Source organism: Sinohyriopsis cumingii, unplaced genomic scaffold (assembly GCF_028554795.1).
Source record: "Sinohyriopsis cumingii isolate HCF-2022 unplaced genomic scaffold, ASM2855479v2 utg001923l, whole genome shotgun sequence".
NCBI classification, from domain to species: domain Eukaryota; kingdom Metazoa; phylum Mollusca; class Bivalvia; order Unionida; family Unionidae; genus Sinohyriopsis; species Sinohyriopsis cumingii.
The window spans coordinates 923637-947037 of NW_028316083.1; the positions used below are offsets into that span (position 1 = coordinate 923637).

At 35.4% G+C, this 23401-nt stretch overlaps 1 protein-coding gene across 1 annotated transcript; it reads right to left on the bottom strand.

The window, feature by feature from the left end:
• Positions 1–15302: 15302 nt before the first annotated feature.
• LOC149771369 (uncharacterized) lies at positions 15303–17759 on the bottom strand. Its single transcript, XM_089948545.1, has one exon. The coding sequence runs from the start codon at positions 17449–17451 to the stop codon at positions 16351–16353; it is 1101 nt and encodes a 366-aa protein (XP_089804671.1). The 5' UTR covers positions 17452–17759; the 3' UTR covers positions 15303–16350.
• Positions 17760–23401: the final 5642 nt, after the last annotated feature.

Sequence of the window (23401 nt, forward strand, 5' to 3'; positions counted from 1 at the left end):
TCAGTGAAAAAAAGAAAATGCATATTGCCATTGTCTATAATAATGCTAATCTAATTGATATATAAACAAACATACATCGAATTAAATGAGACTTCAGTCTTGGTACAAAAAGCTAAGAATGAAAAGTTTGTTTTCAAACGCAGAATTTACTAGCACGAAACGACACTTAATATATATTTATATCATTAATAACGGTAATCAAAGTTTGTTTTTAAAAAAATATAGTTCATTCTTTTTCTCACAATATGGTTTTAATTCTTTCTACTTACACACGTTAGCATTACTATCCAAAATCTTTGCTTAAAATTTGGGAATATTTTGTTCTACAATCTGAAACTTACTGACATGTTCGAATATTTTGATTTAATACAGAAAGTGCAACAATGTTTTATTTACTTTCCAGAGCCATCATCTGTCTCCAGACGTTACTCATTTTTATACTCACTAATCATTTATCAGTGTTTTAATTATTCTTTTAATCTTTCTCTGAATTTGTATTCTTTCCAACTACTAAATTCTTGCGTTAATGCTAAATTATTTATTGCTGAAAGTTTCTTTCATAACTCAGATCTTATCTGCCAGCAAAAAAAACTTTAAACTGCACTTTAATAAGACACCAAATGCTCATATGTTTGAAAATGCTTGTGCCCATATTACATTATATGTCTAAAATATATTCAAAATTTTAGACTTACATAACGTCTAATGCATTGAATGGCTTGCAGATTTAATTTTATTTGTGTTGCTTTTGGTGATATTTCATAACTAAGCATGCAAGCTAATACATGCTTTGTTTGAGCTGGAGTTCAACTTTCTGCAGTTGTGCCATTTTCTAACACAGGGGGTTCAACACCAGCATGGGATAAGACAAGACAGCACATCACCTACGCAAATCAAGATACGTCTAATAAAAAAGAGGAACATACTTATAGAGAGTTATTTTTATACAATAGTTCACCATAAAGTGGTTCCCCCTATTATATGGCTATCCTTTGTGCGCCATTAAATAGACTATATTGTCTGATACGGTCCAAACTGAAAAGAACAGTCCAGAACCAAGTCAACCACCTTACTCAGGACCTTATCCTCCTACAAAAGAGGTGCGATCGTAAATCGGATATGATGTCACGTTGAAATGGTTCCCTGAAGGTGGCTTTTCGATATGGAAGTTATATTTGTGAGATGCATGCGTATGTGATTGTAATAAGACAAATATATTAAACTTATAAGCATCTAATATCATCGCTTAAAAGCAATATTAATTATTGAAGGTTTCTTCTTGTCTTAAGAAGAGACTAATTTCAAGTGAACATTCATGAATAGTTCTTATTCTTTAGCTAGACCACCAAGAAGTTCTCTGTTTTTGGAACACTGCTGTGTGAAATACGGGTTGCTGTATTGTTAGTATCCACATTACAAATCCATTCAAAAATGTTATTTAAATCAAGGTTAAATCTCGTTTTATTGTTTCCTTCTTCTGTAATGTTTTTGAAGTGTTCCTCCCATCATAGTGTTTGTGTAAAGATTCCTCTAGTGGTCATGTTTGTGTAGTGTTCCTCCAATGGTAGCGTTTGTGTTGTGCTCAATCAAATGTACACTCTGTGAATACTATACATGCTGACTTTTTTTTAACAACAATGAGTTGAACTTGGTGACTGTATCTGTCGATATTAAATAAGATGTCGAACAAGATATTGTGATTTGATTAACACAAGCATCCAAAGCCTTCAGTCATAGTTTGATCTGGTTCCAGCTTCAACTCCAATATTATGCCAAAGTATTTTTGCGTTTGATGAAGAGATCAAGGCTGCCCGAGGAACGTGTGCCAAAGTGAAGAGAACAGCCAAGAACCGGGTCCACTGACGAGGCATACCCACGGCCCGATATTCCGACAAAAGAGGAGCGTTATAAAAAGTGTGGTTGTTATCAGATAGGTTGAAAAGGTTCCCTGATGGCATCACTAGGCAATTATCCTTCTGCAGATAATCCATTCAAATATGTCGCTTGTAAGCCAGACTAGTGATGAGACACAGGAGGATGCATGCCAGAGATGAAACACTAAAGAGAGAAGTTTGTAATAAACTTTTTATCTAGAGTTGTGTATTCAGCAACACGTGATAGTACGTATTGGGATAACCGAATAAAATGTGCAATATGTGTTAAAATGCTTAGGAAAAGCAATAATAATCATAATGATACACACATGAGATATTAACTGTGAAGATTTTGATCATATATTTAGACAGAATGTTATTTGAAAGAGGCATAAGTGGGTATATGCTGAAAATAGGTCAAGATTGTAATAAAATGTTTACGTCAGCAATAATTAGAAAAGGTATACTGGTTATAAACGTTTCAGATGTTCAGTGAAAACAATATATTTATTGGGTCAAACAAGCCTAATTTTATCATGAAGAATAATAAACCAGGCGCATCCGATGATCCACATAAGATACTTCAAAACGAAAGCGTATATTATTTTGTTTAGGTACGCAAATTTCATCGAAGCGTTCAGGTCAATTGTCGTGCTTGCAGTTTACAATTACTACCTGCGTATTATTCCTATATATGCTTCAATATGCATGATGTTAAGGACCCACCATTTAAACTTGATGGGTGTTTTGGTTTTGAAATATTACCGGCCCGTAGGCACGTGTTATACAAATGAGACATCAGCTTGGAACAAATCGGAATATTTGCCAAATTTGGTCAGGCCTTTTGACCATTTTTTTTAGGGAGTATTTTCATCGACACGATTACTAGTATCAAGATTATTGGGCAAACAAGTGACAAGTACCTGGTAGTACAATAACAACCACCTAGTAGTACAATGACAACCTTCTGGTAGCCCAGTGAAAACAACATGGTAGTACTATGACAACAATCTGGTAGTAAAGTGTTTCGGCTTCTTCATGGGTACCACATGAACATAATTCTTAAATCGGTTCAATTACTGGTTTCATTTGGAGATGAAGGCTACCATAAATGTCATGATTAGTTTATATACTACCCATACGTATGAAAATACATTTCCTTTTTAAAAATATTGTGTGTATGTGTGTATATATCCATGTGTAAGTCAATACACTGACATCAACGATTCAAAACAGACTTCCAATAACTAACCTAATTTCATTTTAATGTAATGAATCTAGTTTTAATATCATACCTCTAATAATGGTGGAAGTAAACACTAATAAAGAGACGTGCAAAGGGCAGAGCCTTTATGAATTTCTGAGCATATATGTTAGTTACATAGACTTGAAAAGGGAGACCTTCAGCAGGCAGAGGGAGATCCTTAACGATCTACTGGGTATAGATTAAGTGCAGTAGTCATGAATGTACAAGTCTTCAACGAGCAAAGGGAGAGCCTAAATGCATTTCTGGGAATAGATGTTAGCCAAGGAGGCTAGAATAAGTACATCTTCAAGGGGCAGAGGCAATGCCTTGATTCCTTCTTGTCATATATGTTAGTCTAAGAGCCAGAGGGAAAGTCTTTATGCCAGGAATGACTCCATTGCTTGCTGAAACTACTATCTTTAATAAATTCAGGTGGAGAATCACTGTTATCGTGGTTGAGAATAACCACAGATGGCGTTCAAAGTAATGTTGTTGGGTTATTTACATGGCATACAGCATCGCAGCAAGAAGTGTCTGCACCAAGGCATATTTTCATTGTTTTTCAAGATTTTACGCGAGTAAATTCACAAAAACGTTAGTTAGTCACTTGGAGATAGTGACGTTTTATTAAGAATAAACTGTCATCAAGATCCAGCTGAGGATATGTTATTAAATTTTGATCAAAATCACGTAGTAAGTGCAAATCATCGGTTAATGACATTTATGGAACGTGATCAAATTATAGATACTAGTTTACAAATATCACAAAGCGATTTTACAAATTTGTATCCAATTTATTACATTTCGCTGGAACATCTTGATTTATCCAGACACTCTGTTGTCGATATTCACTTCCGAGCTCGTGTAAACCCAGCTAGTGGTGTTAATTGCAGTTAGTCTTTCAGATAAAGCGATGTTACTTGAAAGTGTGGGTGGACGAATGAGAGTTATTGACGCACCAGTGGAAAATATGTAATTAAATCACACCCATCATATTACAACAATGTCATATAATTATGTTAATGTTACTCCGACTCCCGGTCAGGTGAACAAATTACAATCATAACTTGCAAGTAAATACAGAACAAACATAACACTACAAAATGATCAAATTTATAGTGGGATCCAAACAAATTATCATTAACCAAGACTCAACTCAAACATTTTAATAAGGCCTAAGAATCAAAAACCGGAGTTTAACTTCATCTTTCTCCAAGTTCCATTAAAGACTCAATTAAAACAGGCGTTATATTTCCACTTATTGTGGCTGTACCAGCGTTAATAGCCGCTGCAGCTCCAATTATAGCAAAGGCATCTGCACTTGGTGTTGTTGGAACAGCCGCTGGAATGGCATTAAAGAAAGCAACAGGACAGGGATTTAAAAAAGGGGGAAAGGTCTAAGATTACCAGGAAGCTCTTATCGGTCTGAGACTTCCAGGAACACTTCGTTAATTCTTCCAATGTCAAATTTTGATTTACTTGATGCTGCAAAAAAAGTAAATATCAAACATCTTATAGGAGTGTTTAGGCGCGATGAATTATAAAAAACAACCAAACAAGATTAAAACAGGAATTATAAATCTTGATAATAATTCAGAGACTGGAACACATTGGGTTGCATTTGATCCACGTGGTTCTATTTATTTTCATTCATACGGGATTCCTCCACCAATATAATTTTTAAAATACGCCAAAAATATTTTATTTTGGTATTCATTATTACCAACACAGACACTAAAATCTTACGTAGCAAGACTCAATCTGTCATTCAGGATTTTTAAAATTTAAAAGCCAACACAGTGCTCCATGATCACTTCTGACTAGAAAATACTTGCCATATAGGTAATTATGAAAGTGCTTGATTGTTGACACAACTGCTAAACGTTCCTTTATCCTGACACTTTATCTATATTCTGCTTTTGAGAACATTTTACTATAATAGATGACAACGTGCTCGATACTATTCTGTAATTGGGAAAGAACCTATCCCATTTCCTCATTACTTACATCTGTATCGAGATGAACAAATCCCCAGAAGTGGGATATATAAGGATGGGAGAGTTAATTAAAGCACACTTTAACTCTTCAAAAGCTTTCTGACAAGCTTCAGATCAATCAAATTTTATTGCAACTTCTGTGAGCTTGTTCAGGGGTCTTACGATATCAGCATGATTTCTAATAAATCTCCTATAATAAGAGCACAGGCCTTGAAAACTTCTGACTTGCTTTACATTCATTACATACAGGCCAGCTCATCACAGCCTCTATGTTTGATTGATCGGTTCCAACACCTTCATTACTCACCACATGCCCCAATTAGGTGATATGTTTTCTAAACAGATGACATTTCTCAGGACTCAGTTTCAAATGAGTCTCTTGAAGGCATTTAAGAACTTCACTTAAATTTTCTCTGAGTTCACTAAAATGTTTGAAACGACAATTTTATCATCCAGATACACTAAGCATATGTTCCAGGATAAGCCCCAAAGGACCCATTCCATAAGTCTCTCAAATGTGGCTGGTGCGTTGCACAAACCAAAACCCCATCACTGGGAGAGGAACTATTCATCTCCGAGTCTCTAACAGAGTATGAGCTAACACCAAACCTGTTCATTCAACAAATGGTGGCATGGCTTCTGAATATTAACCACAGGGTCAATAAACCTCCCAGGAACAATGATCTCAGTCTCTGGGGAAATGTCTACATCTTGCGAAACTGCAATCATACAGAAGGTAGGTTTGACATCTTTTGTAAAATGATAGCATGGTATTTTATCTCCTCGAACAAGGAGACATATCTCTTTTGACAATACATCACATCCTACATTGGATAAGAAATCCATGTCAAGTATCCCATCATTTTGTATAACGGCCACTAAGACATCATGTATTAAAATATGTTTTCCTAATTTAAGTTTTACATCAATCTTTCAAAGAAATGGTGAAATTTCACCAGTTGCAGTCAATAAATTCAAATTTACTTGTTCAATTTCCACAAAGCATGAGTGTGGATATTTATCAGCAATGTCCTATTTCAAAACTGTCACATTAGCACCAGTATCCACTAATATGGTTACTGATACATCTCGAACTTGAGTTGCAATAAACATTCCCTCATCACCATACTTAGAAGATCTAATGGTAATAGCATTGAGCCTTAATTTCCCTGTCGAACACTGGCCCGTGTTCGACTGGTTCAAGTTTAACTGTGCGGACTCAGATTTAGCTTTTTCTGATTTATTGTAGTCTGTATTGGGCTTATAGGAGTTGCCATTGTAACCGTTGTTATTCTTTCATTTTGATTTATAATGATTTTGTCTGTCTCTATTGTTATTCTGATTGCTCTGCCAAGTCTGATGCTTTTCCTTCAATTTGTCAGGTTTACAGGCAGAGAAGCTGATCTGATTAGACTCAATAATACCCTTGACGGTAGCAGTCATGGACTTAATATCCTGGCACAGATTAATTACCACGTTTTGCAGAGCTTTACCATTTTCTGACAAACCACTTTCAGGACCTATAAAATCAACAGAGTGGACACCCTGTGTTTTATGGCGGTCTGCTAGCCGAAAAGCTTCCAACCGTGTGGCTAAGGTTACTGCATGACTGATATCCCTAGCACGTTATTAACGAATTCTCAGACGCATGTCAGATTCAGGGAGTGCATCTATAAAATGATCCCTTGCTAAAGTGGAAATTACTGCTGTAGTAGCTCTTGGATAAGCTTGACGAGTCAACTTTTCAATAGACTGTGCCAAATACAAGCACTTGAAGTTGTAATCCCAGCCATTCAGCTCTGATACAATCTCAAACTGAGATAAGTATTCATCTAAGTCGTCTGTTCCATCATACAACTGGGGTTTCATTTTGAAAGATCCATTACTTTTACGACTGTGTGATTGAACAGGGTGGGGACGTGTTAGATCATGAATATTTGCTGCATTACCTCTTGATACCAAATCACTCAGTGCATATTGATCATTCGGACCCTGCACCTGATGCAGCAAAGTGTGCAGATCATACTGATCTGAATTGCCCTGAGGTACACAGCCAACTGTTGAACTAATATTGCCTCTATGCTTACTCTTATACCTAGAGATTATACATGATTCTTCTGGATCCAAATCCTCTGTATTTCTATTTGAAGTATCGGATCTGATGCAATGGGAATGCACCTGTTGTAGTCTCAAATCAGTCACCAACTGAGAATGTGGGTTTTGGTCAACTCCACCTTTCTTGTCACTTTTAAAACCCACACTGTGAATGTGCGACTTCAGATCCGATATCCCTTTGTCCATGCGAAACAACGCCGTGTCTGTAATCTGCATCAAATTCTCTTGGTTGGCATGTAATTTCTCCAGTATATTTTGCCATATCAAGGCAAACTGATATTTATTTTTATCTTGGACTCAATACTAAGCAGTCTTGCTTGAACTGCATCAATTATGTGTGTTTTGGAAATTACAAACCCCACCTCTTCAGCATCATGCACGTCAGACAATTGTTTTTCTGAAGTGTACGATGAGCATTCCTCCTCAAGAAAGGTTTCATCATGATTCACAAATACAATATCAGAATCATCCATCCTGGATGAAATATGCACCCTTATAAAATCCTCAAATTTACCAATGATAACAATGTGTCATGTGATTTGGATGTTTAACGTAGCTTTAACAATTTTTCAGTCATATCGCTACGATATCTGCACTGTGGCAGTTTATAGTGATGTCTAGCTTTGGGGTATCATGCAGCAGACATGTAGCATGCTGACCCGCCCAGTAACATTATTCTGACACTAGGCCGACCAGTCCTAACACTAGCCTCTTAATGCTGAGCGCCAAGTGAGGCGGCTGTTAGTATCATTTGTGCAAGTCTTTGGTATGACTCGGTCGGAGATTGATCCCACGACCTCCCGAATTCGAGTTGGACGCTCTAACCACTAGGCCACAGGAGCCAGCTGATAACAAGTGTTTCAACTCAATATATGATAGGGTATCACAACCACAAGGGGAATAATTATATAAGAGAAATAACTCCCACAAAACGAACACACACACACACACACACACACACACACATATATATATATATATATATATATATATATATATATATATATATATATCCGAAAAGGTATATAACTCTGGTCCGTAACTTTCACCAAATAGTTTTATATCAAAAGGGGAACAAATCAGTCCCACCAAACTAAGTTATTCTTTCAGAGGTAGATACCTCTTAGGATTCCAACAACAAGTGGGTCCCATCGCTGCCACCAACTTTTGTCACGTCGCCCCTCACAGACAGGCGGCGGATTCAGAAACGGTCCGTCTTGTCATCAGCTTTTGGTTCACTTGAGGATATACTATCGTATTCTATGGGAAAGATTTCTTTCTAAGGGTGCAATTAATGAACAAAAGCATCAAATGAAGTTGACTTTATTTAATGACAGAAAAGATGTGCCAAGCAACTCAAGTGACTTACATTAAATGTTTGTGAAACTATAACGTGACTAACATTATTAAATGTAGTACATTATGATCTAAAGTGCTGTTAGCGTAAGCTGAATCTGTTAGTAGAACACAAATGAGTCTTCCTAAAGCTTGTTAAGATAAGTTATGACTAACAGGAAGCAGCAAGTAATTGCATATGCTTTTCTAGCTAAATGAACCTTGAAATAAAGATGCACATAACTGACACATGCAAGTGAACGAGAATGCAGTGTGTTAAGCAACTAATCAGCAATAAAGACTAAAATACTCGTGTGCATCTGGTTATTTCTTATATGCAGGGTTAACGTGGTTATTTGCTCGATTGTTGCACAATATAATGGCATTGTAATTGTAAGTATGTGCAGTATGTATACCTCATTACTAGTACGTAGAATTACCTTTGTAGTGTACATGCGTATTTGAGAAATCAGCCATGATTATGTAAATAATTACGAGGATTCATAGCACGTAGTAGAATTAACATTGTAATTCGCTATTTGGTTAATTCGTAGTGAACTAGTGCATTTACTCATGTGATATTCTAGATTTTGCAACTGTTGGATTGAATTGTAACTTTGGAAAATGGTTGCAGTGTGTAAAATTAATTAATATGGATATTTGAATATTTGTGTACACTTGTGAGTGTAATCTACAGAGATGCGTCTGATTGTTGTGTTTTTGTTTTGTGTTATTGTTCAGTATAATGAGATTAAGAATATACATACGGATGTGACGCATTTTATTGATATCTGTGTGATGAGTAGTTGATATCGTGCTTTTATTACGTGGTTTACCATACAAGAGCTTATGGGTATTTCGATGTGCATGTATGCGTGACCGAAACTGTAATTGCCTTTATCTGATGATTGATTGTTGGTTTAGTGTGAGATAAGATGGCTAAGGAAATAGGCTAACGTCCTTGTGTTTTCACGGGAAGCTTTTAGGGAACAGACATCCGGTGTGGTTTAGTCCCGAGTCTCCAGGAGAGAGACGGAATAGAGACTAGTGGAAAAGTCGGATGTGAATCGAAGGTTAGTCGAAGAGCAGAGTCAAGGAGGGGAGGAAAAGGAGTCGAGGAGGAGAAATTTGAGAAGGAGCAGTCAAGGAGAAGGAGCTAGGAGGGAAGTGGGAACGAGAGAAGGAACTGGTGAGATAGGAGAGATACAGGTCAGTTGAAAACAAGGACAGGGGGAAAAGCGATCTCACACTATAAATCACATGATGCAATAGGATATCACTTGGTCGAGAGGAAGAGCGGTGATTGGGACATTATTATCATTCGAAATATTAAATTGTATTACATTGTTATTCCTTTGAATTTCACATTTGTGTTCTCAATAATTTAACTGTCAGCATTGCTGACTATGGCTCTGATATTTACCTTTCTCTATCACTAATTTCACTTCCTACAAAATCTAGCCTGGGCGGGACTTCCGTAGTAATTTAAATAATATGTTGGGAGCTCCCTACCTCAACCCTACCAAACACCACACACAGATAAAACAAATTAAGGCACAATAAGATGCTCATGATGTGAGTAAAAAAAAAAAAAGAAACATTTCTAGAACATTCTAAGTTGTACACAAGGCAAGGTCTTTTACTTCAAGTTTATCAAGCAACCTGACATATCAGGTATACCTACTTTCAATGGTAACACGTTGTCCTAAAAAGAAATCAAGTAAACATGATGATTATAAAAGTGTATTATCCTGGAGTACAATCTACAGTCATAAGCAAAAAATAGCTATGTAATAATGGTTTAAACATCATCTTATCAATATCAATCATGGACAAAAATAACCATGTAATGGTAAGTATAAATGACCCTTACAATCCATAATCATGGACACATGTTCTACACAAAATATATAGTTATAAATAGATAAATATCTCAGCAGATTAAATGCCAATTTTTTTTTATAACTCAAAGCACCCATTTAAAAAATATCCAACCCGAAAGTTTGCATAATAATTAATAACTAATTAGCAAGTAACATGTTTCATTCAAATATTTCTTGTTCAATAATAACATGAGTAACAAAGCCAAACATGAAAAAAATACAAACATTAATTAGTTCAGAAAGAACATTCTTTGCTATTTATTTTTCAACAGCATCAAGTCCTAGGAAGACAAACAAGATCAATGGTAAGGCTAATTTTTTGTAGTAGGAAGACTTTGTAATAAGCTGTTGCTGTTGTTACTGTTGTAGGGTTTAACGCCATTTTTCAGCACACGATAGGCTATACATGGTGGCCAGTATTAATGGTGGAGGAAGAACCTGGGAAATCCCCGGAAAGAACCACCGACCCTCGAGAAGCTACTGGCAAGCTTTCTCACATACCCGCATTGACCGATTGCGAGACTCGAACCTACGCAGACAGCGGTGAGATGGCAGTGATCCGTACCGGAGAGCGCTTTAGACCACTCGGGCACTCGGGGCCCCTTTGTAATAAGCAGAGCATATTATGGGGAAATTTCTTAATCAAATTGGTATGGGTCGAAACTGTACTATCCCAACTTTGTTATAAGCCAATTCCAATACAGGCTGAAATATCCGGTTACCCTTTAAAAGAGAATTGCCCATGGACACTGTTTGGTAAATTATTTGAATAATGGAACAAGTGGGCAATGGTTGACATCAGAACATGAAGGATAGCATTGTTTCATGTGAAATGTTTTCAGAAGCAAATGATACTTATTGCACAGCAATTTCAACGTTGTTTAAATACCGGTAAAATCACTATATCCATTCCTGCACAAAGAATTTCATCCTGAGCTTGTGACTCTTCAAAGTCCGTTGCCAATGGCCTGTCTTAAAAAAAAATTATTTGGGCATTGTGAAAATATGTGCTGGCAGCCAAAATTTCAGCTTAGAATTTCAGTGTAATTTTTATAACCAATAGATAGTTCTTTAAAAATCTAAAAGAAAAAAAAAGATATGTCTAACTTGTCTGGTTCAAAAGTTATGGGTAAAATATTCTTCATAAATGCCATGATTTTCTACAAATTTGTCAAATTGCATAAATGGCCAAATTAAGTAGATGATATTATTGAAATTAATTGCAGCTTTAAGTCTGGAACTTTCCAGATCTCTTACTTTCTGTACAAAGACTTTGCTCAATTTTGGGGGAAACTGAATTCTCTGAAACAACAATGTAGAATACCCCCAAAATTAAAAATCTTCACTAAACTGGTCAATGGCAAATACAGTCGCTAATATTAAAAATTCAATATCTTGGCCATTTATTTATCAATGTTTAAAATTTAAAGTGTAGTGTGTTCAGATTGCTGTAATCTATCTAATGATTCTATATTCTTAGGATATATTACATTTTTTTTTTACATCTCCTCACCCCCCTGGGCAGAACTCACACGACGTCAATATACAACCACACAACAAAGTAAAATCTGTACTGGCAGAAGAGCACAATCCAATAACATCATTTTACTGAAATGCAAAAGGCATGTTATAGCAAAATCAATACCAAAATTATCATGTCTGTTTGGAAAATCCAGGGATCATCCTGGGCTTCGCCAATGTCGCAAATTGCAATTTTTTTTCGTTATTGGCGGGAAAAATATCTCATCTGGCGATTTTTTGGCGACATACTTTTTGGTTATTTAATTTGTACATACAATCATGGATTTGGACTGGATAAATTAAAAGGCAGAACGAAAGGAAGCCACAAACTTGACTAAGCAATGCATTGGAATCAATCTGTTACACAAACGATCCTTTGTTCTTATTGACAACCCCATCTTTACAGTGCATTGTTACATCATAATCTGCTTATGCTGACATCTGGGCTGAGTAATGTATGCTGTGATACAGCCAATCATGCTACCGCACTATACCTACAACTGACCGACTTCTGAAGACGTGAATAGAACAGATACAATTAATTGTATGGCTAATCCTTCTGTTTTTTTTATACATATACCAATACAATAGTTTTGCTGAACCTTCATAGAAAACTGATAAGCTTTGAAGTACCGACTACTGTATATAAATACAAAGCAAATGGAAAAAATCTAAATCACAATTACATATGTCGCCAGTGCAGCATTTTACTCATTGATCTTTTCCTTTTGCCATCAGTCCTGTGTTACGGCTGCAGAGACTTAAACTCCGCAACAAGAAATAGCAAAAAAAACAAACAGTTTTGCATAATTAATAATAATTATTTATTTCTCAAAATACAGGAGTGAAAGAATCCCTAAATTATGTGTGAATTTATGCAAAATCAATACCATGATTATCAAGTATGTTTGGAAAATCCCCAGTCAGCTTTGCTTAATATCAAAACTTCAGTTCTAACAATAAAACAAACACGGCAGGAAAACTTTATAGAAAATGATAAATAATTTCTAAATTACAACTTACACCATATTGGGATAAGAAGTCTTAAGTAATTTGATTGTTAGAAGTTACCCAGGTTTTGCTGGAATGCTAGTAGCCTCTCTTTCAAAATATTTGGATCTTTTACCATCCAATGGTGGCCATTTGCTAAGCCAAGCTCAAAATCAGATATAAAAATATACTTGGCATTCACGTCTGCAGGTACATCAGGCCAATGATAAGCATCATCTCTGATCATGCAGCGCTCTAAAAAACTGACAGTCCCTACAGTTTCTGCTTTGACAACAGTCACCTCTCCAATGTAATATTCGCTGTCATACAGCACACCTACTGTTATGCCTGTTCAAGCAAACTTAAAACTGTCATATTCCCTCAGACATGGCATATCAGGAGAATCTTGACTTTTTTCCTCTGGCTGCTCTGCTATCTGTTCATCTGTCTCTTCATTTGTTGCAGTCTTTAGAAACTCCTTCAAGTTCTTCACCATTTAGTTTTAAGGAGTGGCAATTTCAGTTGTAGAATGACCCTGTGGTACTGCAGTTCAGCCTTGACTGCACCCAGTCTTCCAACTTTTCTTGTCTGTTTCAACCTATAAAGAAACTGTGTGTCTGAAAGATCAGAAATGTTTACCTGAACAAGCTCAAACCTGTCCTTACACAAGACAGTTTTCTCATTACTCTTGAACATCAGCAAGTCAATGCTTGTTCCATTAGTTGGTGGCTCAGCTGGCTGTGGTGTGTGTGTGTGTGTTTGTGTGTGATCTGGATTTTTAATGTAGCTTTAACAATTTTTCAGTCATATCGCAATGATATCTGCAGTGTGACAGTTTATAGTGATGTCTAGCACTGAGGCATCATGCCACAGACATGTAGCATGATGTCAACCCAGTCACATATCCTGACACCAGACCGACCAGTCCTAACACTAACCTCTTAATGCTGATTGCCAAGCGAGGCAGCTATTAGTACCATTTTTTTATACATCATTGGTATGACCCGGCAAGTGATTAAACCCATGACTTCCCGCATACGAGTTGGACTCTCTAACCACTAGGCCAACGGAGTGGTGAGCTGGACGTGGCAATGTCTTTAGTAAATGAGGGCTGAGCAAGTGATTCTGCTTCAAGCTGAACTGCTGGAGAAAAGGTCTGACATTATGTCTTTGCAAGTCTGCGGTTGCACAGTGGTTAATAAATGACAAAACATCCGATTCTGAAATAGATTCTAAATTCACTTTAACAGCAGCTCTCAGTGCACAATGTATCTCCTTCTGCAAATTTGTATGCCTAAAATTATCTTGACATGAGGCTGAGCAAATCTTTTCAAAAAGTTCTTGAATTTGATCAGAAGTGACATTAAATTTACTTTTCAGCTGATGGAGCTGGATCAAAAACTTGTAGGTGATGCCCTTTTTGATCAACCACCTAGAAAAATGGTGGAAGTCTTCATTCTCTGTAAAAGTGAAAAAACAGCACAGTTCATAAAAGACCTGTATCAGTGCAAGATTTGGGAAACTGAAATTCTTACTTCCAGTTTGAAACTTAAACATTGTTAAAATATTTATCAAAATTTTAAATTATTTTTTGTGTATTCTAGATTGAGATCTTCAGGTCATATAATTTTAGACATTTAACTTTGTAAGCACATTTTGTTTTGTTTTACCCAAAAAAATGTTTTGATATATTTATACATAATACTAAATCATGACATTGATTGGGAGGATGGAAATGTGTTTTTATATATATTTAAATAGCCAAGAAACAGACAGACAGTTTGTTTGTTTGTTGTTTTGGGGCTTAACGCCATTTTTCAGCACACGATAGGCTATACATGGCGGCCAGTATTAATGGTGGAGGAAGAACCCGGGAAAACCCCGGAAAGAACCACCGACCCACGAGAAGCTACTGGCAAGCTTTCTCACATACCCACATTGGCTGAATCCTACACTCGAACCGCCACAGACAGAGGTGAGATGGCAGTGATCCGTAACGGAGAGCGCTTTAGACCACTCGGCCAGACAGACAGAGAATAATTACTATTTGTGTATGATAACAGTATAAAAGTGTTGATTTCCAAGAGAGACCAACTAAATATAACAATGAAACATCGACCAAGAAATATTTTGATGAAAACAACAGAAAGAAGAGATACGTTGTAAAAGAGAAACCAACTTCCAGTTTATCAATATCCAAAAACTGTGAGGAAATGAGCAAAAAGCAAGCATTACACAAAATATTTATGAACAGAATGATTAATTATTCGATCATTTTTTTTACTAATTCATTAAATCAATATAGGTAGTTATTATTTATTAAAATTAAATCACTCTTGCAGTCTTGGAATGCAAGATAGGTTAATACATGGTAACTGTGAACTTCTGTTACATTATATACACATTTTATCGCAGAGTATCTTATTTAGTCCATTAAAATATAAAAAAAGAAATGCATACATATATTCATAAATGTTTGGAAAAGCAAGAAAAAACAATACTTACCAATGTGCTGTTGCAATTTCTCACACACAAAACCAAAATCTGGATCACTTGTCGATGTGAAGTCAGCCATTTATTTCAGAATCACCTCACAGTGCGTGACAAGATATTTGAATATGACCTTGCGGTTTACATGCTTGCGATTGGCTACCTTTAATGAGGCCTCGAAGCCATGCATATCATTAAATTCAGCAACAACTGGGCTTTCAAGCACATATACTAGGTATCATATATAAATTTTAAAAAATGGCCAAGACATTTTGCCAGAAATATGAACCTATTTTTCAAATGCTTACCAAGAAAATTTAATTTAAGCATATTTTTCAAACTTATATGAAAATAAAGAATGTTCCCTGCTCTATTATGTGGTGCTATTTTTAGGTGTTGACCTGGTGACTTTGGAGTTTGAATAGAATTTCCCTAGAGAATTCGATATCTCTTGCTTTCACTGTGAGGCATTCAGTTGACCGAATCATGCCCAACAGTGAAACTGGCTCTTTTAGATGCAAATTACTATTCATTCACTTATTTTCATCAACAAACCAACCAAACAGTTAAAAAGAACAAAAAATGAACTTTATTTCAGCATAAATTGTAATATTGGTGGTTCATCTACAATGATGATATAGATGGTAGAAGGTAATCACTTTTATGGAGCTCTGTTGAACGTGTTACACGTCTTAAGGGAGGCTGCCAGTACATAGCGAAGACCGTTTCTCTTAAGTTATTTGAGGCCATGATATTTTTACCAACCTCCCAACATCAAGAAAATTTAACGGTCATACTTAATACCACATATGTCAAAATATATATAAAAATCAATAGTCACAATTACTATTTAAAGTAAATCTTTGGAATTAAAACTGATATGTTTATGCTTTGACTGTTTATTCACTAATATCAGTAGTATGCATCACCATGTGTCTTTTCAGTGCAGAACTGTGCCTAAACATTTTATCGCAAACTTCACATTTAAATGGTTTCTCTCCAGTATGTATTCTCATGTGCGCCTTTAATTCAACACTCCGCGGAAACAGTTTCTGACAAACTTCACATTTGAATGGTTTTTCTCCAGTATGTATTCTCATGTGCACCTTTAAATTATCATTCTGTGCAAACATTTTCTCACACACTTCACATTTAAATGGTTTTTCTCCAGTATGTATTCTCATGTGCATCTTTAAACCACTATTGAAGAAAAACATTTTCTGACAAACTTCACATTTGAATGGTTTTTCTCCAGTATGTTTTCTCATGTGCACTTTTAAATTACCATTCTGCGCAAAAATTTTCTCACAAACTTCACATGTGTATGTTTTTTCTCCAGTATGTATTCTCATGTGCATCTTTAAACCACTATTCTGTATAAACGTTTTCTCACAAACTTCACATTTTAATGTTTCTTCTCCAGTATGCATTCTCATGTGCATCTTTAAGTAATTCGTCCGCGTAAACATTTTCTCACAAACTTCACATCTGAATGGTTTTTCTCCAGTATGTTTTCTCATGTGCGCCTTTAAACCACTATTCTGCGTAAACATTTTCTCACAAACTTCACATTTAAATGGTTTTTCTCCAGTATGTATTCTCATGTGCCTCTTTAAACCACTATTCTGCGTGAACATTTTCTCACAAACTTCACATTTTAATGGTTTTTCTCCAGTATGCTCTCTCATGTGCACTTGTAAATCACTTTTTACTGTAAACATGATCTCACAAACTTCACATTTGAATGGTTTCTCTACAGTATGCATCGCCATGTGCCGTTTTAAATGACCACGTTGATTGAAAATTTTATGGCAGATGTTACATTCGGATGTTTTATCTGCAGTATGTATTCTCTTGTGGCTCTTCAACTCATCTTCCCGTTTACATACTTTAGCACAAAATTCACATTTGAATGGTTTGTCTCCACTTTGTATCATATCTTGCATTCCCTGCCTGGACATCATCGTATGCCACTTCAAATCATTGGTCTGCTTGATCATTTTACCACTAGTTTCACAACAGACTGGTTCATTTCACGCATATATTCTATTGGGCTTCTTCAAATTATTCTGCGCATAAATATGTCATCACAGTCTAATTCACGTTAGAACGGCTTATCGCCAGTAGTCCTGAGCGGGGTCTTATGGCGGTAGTTCATGTTCTTATCGGTACATATTAAAACTGCTTTGCTATTGCTGCTTGCTAATAATCTGCTAAGTTTCTGTGATTTTTCCATTCTCTATTCCTATACAAAAAAATCTTTGTCAAATGATGCGCGTGAATACAAATAAAAGAGCATATAATTGCTGACACAGATAACCTACCTTGGGGGAACAACTCTATATTATCGCGGTATTCGTCTAACATACGTATGGAAGCATGCATGTATCATAATAAACAAAAATGGTAACTTGCCTATGAGAAGGAATGTCAAGGCTTGAACTGGCAGAATATTTCCACAATAAACAAAAGCATCCAAGATCAAATAGAACACACAAAGTTAATTAAAGTGGAAATCCATGAATAAGAAGATTGCAAATTAAAAAGAATTACAAATTAACTTTATATGAATTTTAAATGCAATGTGGGCAACAAATTTAAATTTATAAAAATTATTATTATTATTATTATTATTATTATTGCTATTATTATTATTATTATTATTATTGAAATATTACTGATTTCAAGACAGTTTAACTTTTGTATGCTTATTTACGTACGAGAAGTATCATAAGCAACATTTTATCAATATTGGTCCGTATTGGCTATCATGGAATGAAATTGCAGTCTTAACCTTGTAAGAACATGTATGTCACCATCATTACATACCCTATAATCATCAAACATAAGACGATACATTGAATATATTTCGTAAAGCAGCAGAGAGGGTGAACAGACCTTTCGCTGAAAAGTCATTTTGAAAACTAAGATCTCGCACGAAAAAAAAATAGTATAAGGTCAATAACGCTAAACCAAAGCCTCTAACTTTACCGAGAGTTCCTCTAATTGGGTTAGTTTAATTGTTTGCTTTAATTTTATCGTTTGTAATTTTCTAAATTTGTATGTGTGTTTTCGTTTACCGCGGGACGTTTTATTGAGATCGCACCCTTTCTGCTGCTATAATTAGATCATTATTATATCAATAATGGCACCAGCTATGGAGTCTTATACTGCTAGATTAGCTCGAGAAAGATTAGAAACAATTAAGAATTTTTTCCTGTTTGTGATTCTGTTAGACGAAAACTGCAAGAATGTGAAGAATCTCAAATTGAGTTCGAAGAAGATACAGAAAAACTCTTTAAACCAATTGTCGAACCAACCAAGAAAATTGTTACAGCAACTGCGGCGACTCAAAACGCTCTCCAAACATTGCCAGTTGATATGGCTGGTCGTCTTCAAGCAACTCAACTACCAACCCTGCAACCTCCACAAGTATAACCTGAAGTTCAACCACAACCTATACCAAGAGTTAGAATTCGCATCATTGAAAAATTCACGCCTAAAGGTATTGCCAATATCAAAGACCCAAATCAAATGCTTGATATTGCCGCGTTTGGATATCGTGAAAGAGAAATATATGTAAAACACGAATACATTAATACTTTCAAAAATGCTGATAGGATTAGGGATGTAGATCGCGTCGTTACTAATATTCAGCAAATCAAATATGAGGAAGATGTAAATATTTTTGACATTTTTACAGTCAGTAGATGAAAAGGAAACAAAAAGAAGAAGAAATGAAGTTACAAGTTGAAAAAGCAAAAACAGACAGAAAACAAAGAGAGAGGGAAATGAGGTCGAAACTTAAGGAGGTTGAACGAGAACAGAAACAAAAGAGAAGAAAAAGATCTGGAATTTGAAGAAACGACAAAGGAAGGAGTGACGCTTTTCACCAGGTAAGGAAGAAACAAAATGAAAATCAGTCTCAGGAAAATGGGAGAAGGAAGCAGATATAAAATTAAGTGAGGAAGAAGGAGCAACTGGAAGTGGATTTTCTACCCAAGGAAGTGGTCTTATTTGTCCTGACAGTATTCTTGCCGATGTTGACCAACTAGAAGTTCTAATTGGAGAAAAACGCGCAGGAAATTCTTCTCCAGAAATAATTAATGAAATATCTAATAATTGTCGAAGAGTATTTACAGGCGGTGTTATGGATTGCACTGTCTATCATTCTCTCATTAATGAAATTGCTGACGATTATTACAGCGTTTCTCAACGTGGGCCTGTAATTGTCAGAGTAGTAAATTCACGATTGCCAACTTACAAAGCGATTTACAGAGATGGACTCGGTGATGTTGTTCAAAATTTATTAAAGAGAGTAGCTCCAAACACAATACCGATTGCAAAACAATTAGGGATGAAGGCTATTGAGGCTGTTCGTGATAAATGTTTCAGTGCTGATGTTAATGTTGCTGGGAAAACATTTTCTTGGATTATATAAAGATTAGCTTGATCAGTACGAAGGAAACCACAATCAGTAAAACCACCCAGTAGTGAAGTTATGCTTGCAAAATTCAGCAAAATAATATATCATGCTGCAGATGAAAAAATAGCAGAATTGGCTGATGTACCCAAGTCAGAAAAAGAAACAAAATATAACGGGAAGTTTAAAAGCAGAAAGTGGTCTTCGAGTTAGATGAAAATAGTTATAATAAGATATTTAAACGTATATCCGACATGGATGCACCAATTCTTAAAGATGAATCCATATGCGATTATCAGTATTTTTCTTACGATGCACGGATAAGAGATCAATGTAGTTGAATCGAATTACAAATTCAAGATACAAGCAGATATTTCTTACCTGCAAAAGCATTTATTGAGGAAGAAGGGAAACTAATACAGGCAGATGATATTGAGTATGCAGCTGATGTTAGTGTTGGTTTTGTTAATAATTGCATCATGGCGTTGTTTTACAGTGCTACGTATATTATCGACGGAATAAATATTGAATCAGTTCAAAAGGACATTGACATTGACGATAATAGGTCTAGCAAGATATTCGGATGATTGTACAAAATCAGCCGGTCCGACACTGATGTTCACCAAAGACACTTCTGATCACCCTGACAGCAGACAGTATCATATGAGACGACCAAGAAACGAAACCGACAATCATCAAACATCAGACGATACATTGAATATATTTCGTAAAGCAGCAAAGAGGGTGAACAGCCCCTCGGGGCTACTTCGGATAATATTCCAGTATTTACTGACTTTGGTAGACTTAGAGACTCAAATATATCGTTCGCAAAAATAAGAAATAAAATCGCAAGAAATGTTGCTAATCGTTTGAAATCTACCGGCGATACTCTGACTGGGGAGCTCAGCATGAATGGAAAATGAAATAGTCGTTTTAAGAGATCCAACATCTGATGAAGATACCGCAACAAAAATATGTAGACAATGAATATCATACAGGAGATACTAAATTAACCACGCTGCGAGCTGAGTATGAAGTGCACGTAAATATGTCTACAAATCTTCGTATAAAGTTTAGAAAAATTAATGATAATTTTTTCTGGAACCGTGTCTATTTTGTTAAATAAAGGAGAACGAAGAAAAGTTTATTCTGGAACCTTCTGATAAAAAAATTAACTGCAGTGTCTTACTGGTGGTGTCTGAAATTTGTGGCTGAAACACCTCAATTGATTGCTAAATAAAACATAACGAGCCTTCCGATCAACGTTCAATGTGATGTTGCAGCACAACATTATAGATATAATCAAACGAGTGAATGGCAAACAAAATTGAAAAATATCGTTGACAAGTATATAGTAAAAGTAACAAAATATCGCAGACGTGTAGTTATCGCTGACATAATTGCGTATTCAGCATCTGCTGTTATTGCTGGAACCGGCGTATTGTTATCATTAATAACAATGACATCACCAGCAGTTGTAACAATTTTTGTTTTTAGCTGCGACAACGATTGCCTGTATTCTTAATATTATTGCAAAAACAAATATGTACGTGTACAAATGCAAAATTGCATAACTGTATAATATAATTACACACAGCGACGTTCGCATACTCCAAATTATCCTCGTTATTATCAACACGCCTTAATGATGGAAAAATATCATATTTTGAGTTCACAGAAATTATTAAAATCTACAAGGAAGTAATGACTCTGATAGAATCCACGCAAGATTTAGAAAATTAGGATTTAAATACGAATGTCAACTCCGAACGAGTTACTTCAGCAGATTGTCGTTAATACAACTCCGTCAAAAACTACGATGATATCAGTGAAATCAACTAATCCAGAATGTAGTGTTAACTTTCTAACTGCAACTCCAGTGAAAGAAATCGCACCAGCACAATTATGAGTACACAGCAGTTGGCAAAATATCAGATGAAATTCATTCGGTGGATTACAGGCGAATAATTCGCTTGTATTTGCAATAAAAATAAAGATGATGGAAAACCAGACCGGAATGTTGTCTCTATACCTACATGTTATTATGAAATCGAACAAATCAATGATGAATTACAGCGCAGAATAAAATCAATAACCGAAACGTATTCAAAATTAGCTATAACAGTTCACGAACCAACTTTATCAGCTAAAATTGAGATATATTATCCTGATTACGTTGTTGACAAAATGTATTAATCATCAATTAGATCTGTTTTAGGATGGCATGAAGTTTCTCCAGAGTATAAAGGACTGCTGGAACCAAAGTTAAATGAATTCCTCAAAAACGAAATTTTTTTATAACAATTATTGAATATCGAGAAGGACATCCGTGGTTTATTGATAAAACTTGAATTGCTTATTATTGATTTAGGATTAAGATTATATTTTGCAACTGATAAAGGGAGAATTTCAATCATTGATGAAAATTACACTATAATGTATTTGTTCCAAGATATTAGGTCTGAACACTCTTATTCATTTACAGGTCCTCGAAATCTGTTTTCTTCTCTATCTCAGTATTATGATGATGATATAAAACAACAAGTCATTAAAAGAATGCAACATCTAAACCAGGTTACATCAGACCTTGAATATATCAATAAAAGTGTCGTTGAAGTGGTGGTAAATTTACTAATCCTCCTTTTAGTACAATAACGCTAAAACATGATTTTCTTAATCATTTTAAAATAACCGAGGAAAATCTACTGAAATTAGTATACCAGCACTTGGTGCTGATGAACTGAAAAAATCACTAAACGATCTTATCAATGAGTTTTTCCATAAAATCGTTGAATCATGGAGAAAAATAGTCCCACCAGTATCTCTTCTCAAGTATAACAATGATCCGTACAGAGGCGGGCGTCATATTTCACCAGGAATTGTAAACAGAACATCAACAATTGTAGTCAATCTTGTCTGTGATGCAAATGATGGCAGCTATCAAATAGATCTTGAAAAATCAAATCAAGCTCAACAAGGATATATTCTGTATTTTATTTACACCACAAGTACATCCTGGATATTTGATTGTACAATAACCTATTAATACTGTTTATCTACGATGTCATAATAATTTATTACCAATAATACATTTTTCAAACTAATTAACCAATCCGGACACTTAATTGACCTACGTGGATAATTTTTAAATATAAATCTATACGTAAGATCTTTGCGAGATATTTTTGTAGAGTGTTTTACAATTAATTATTTAATCAAGAGGTATTATATAATTTATGAACATACACGATAAAGAGGAGGTATTTGAAAACGCCAACATAAAATAATGACACAGCTCCCAGCCAATACAGAACAATTTAGTCTTAATATAGTTATTGATGAACACGGCAACGAAGAGTTTTTGTTGACGCAGGTACGATTAAATGAACTGTGGCGAGAATATATTATTATGATCACGTGTGACAGGGATCACATTATGAATTCTGTATATTCCTGCATTAAATATGTTTAGCTTTAAAATATTGTCTTATTCTGAATACAAAGTCTGATTGCATTAAATTGAAGGG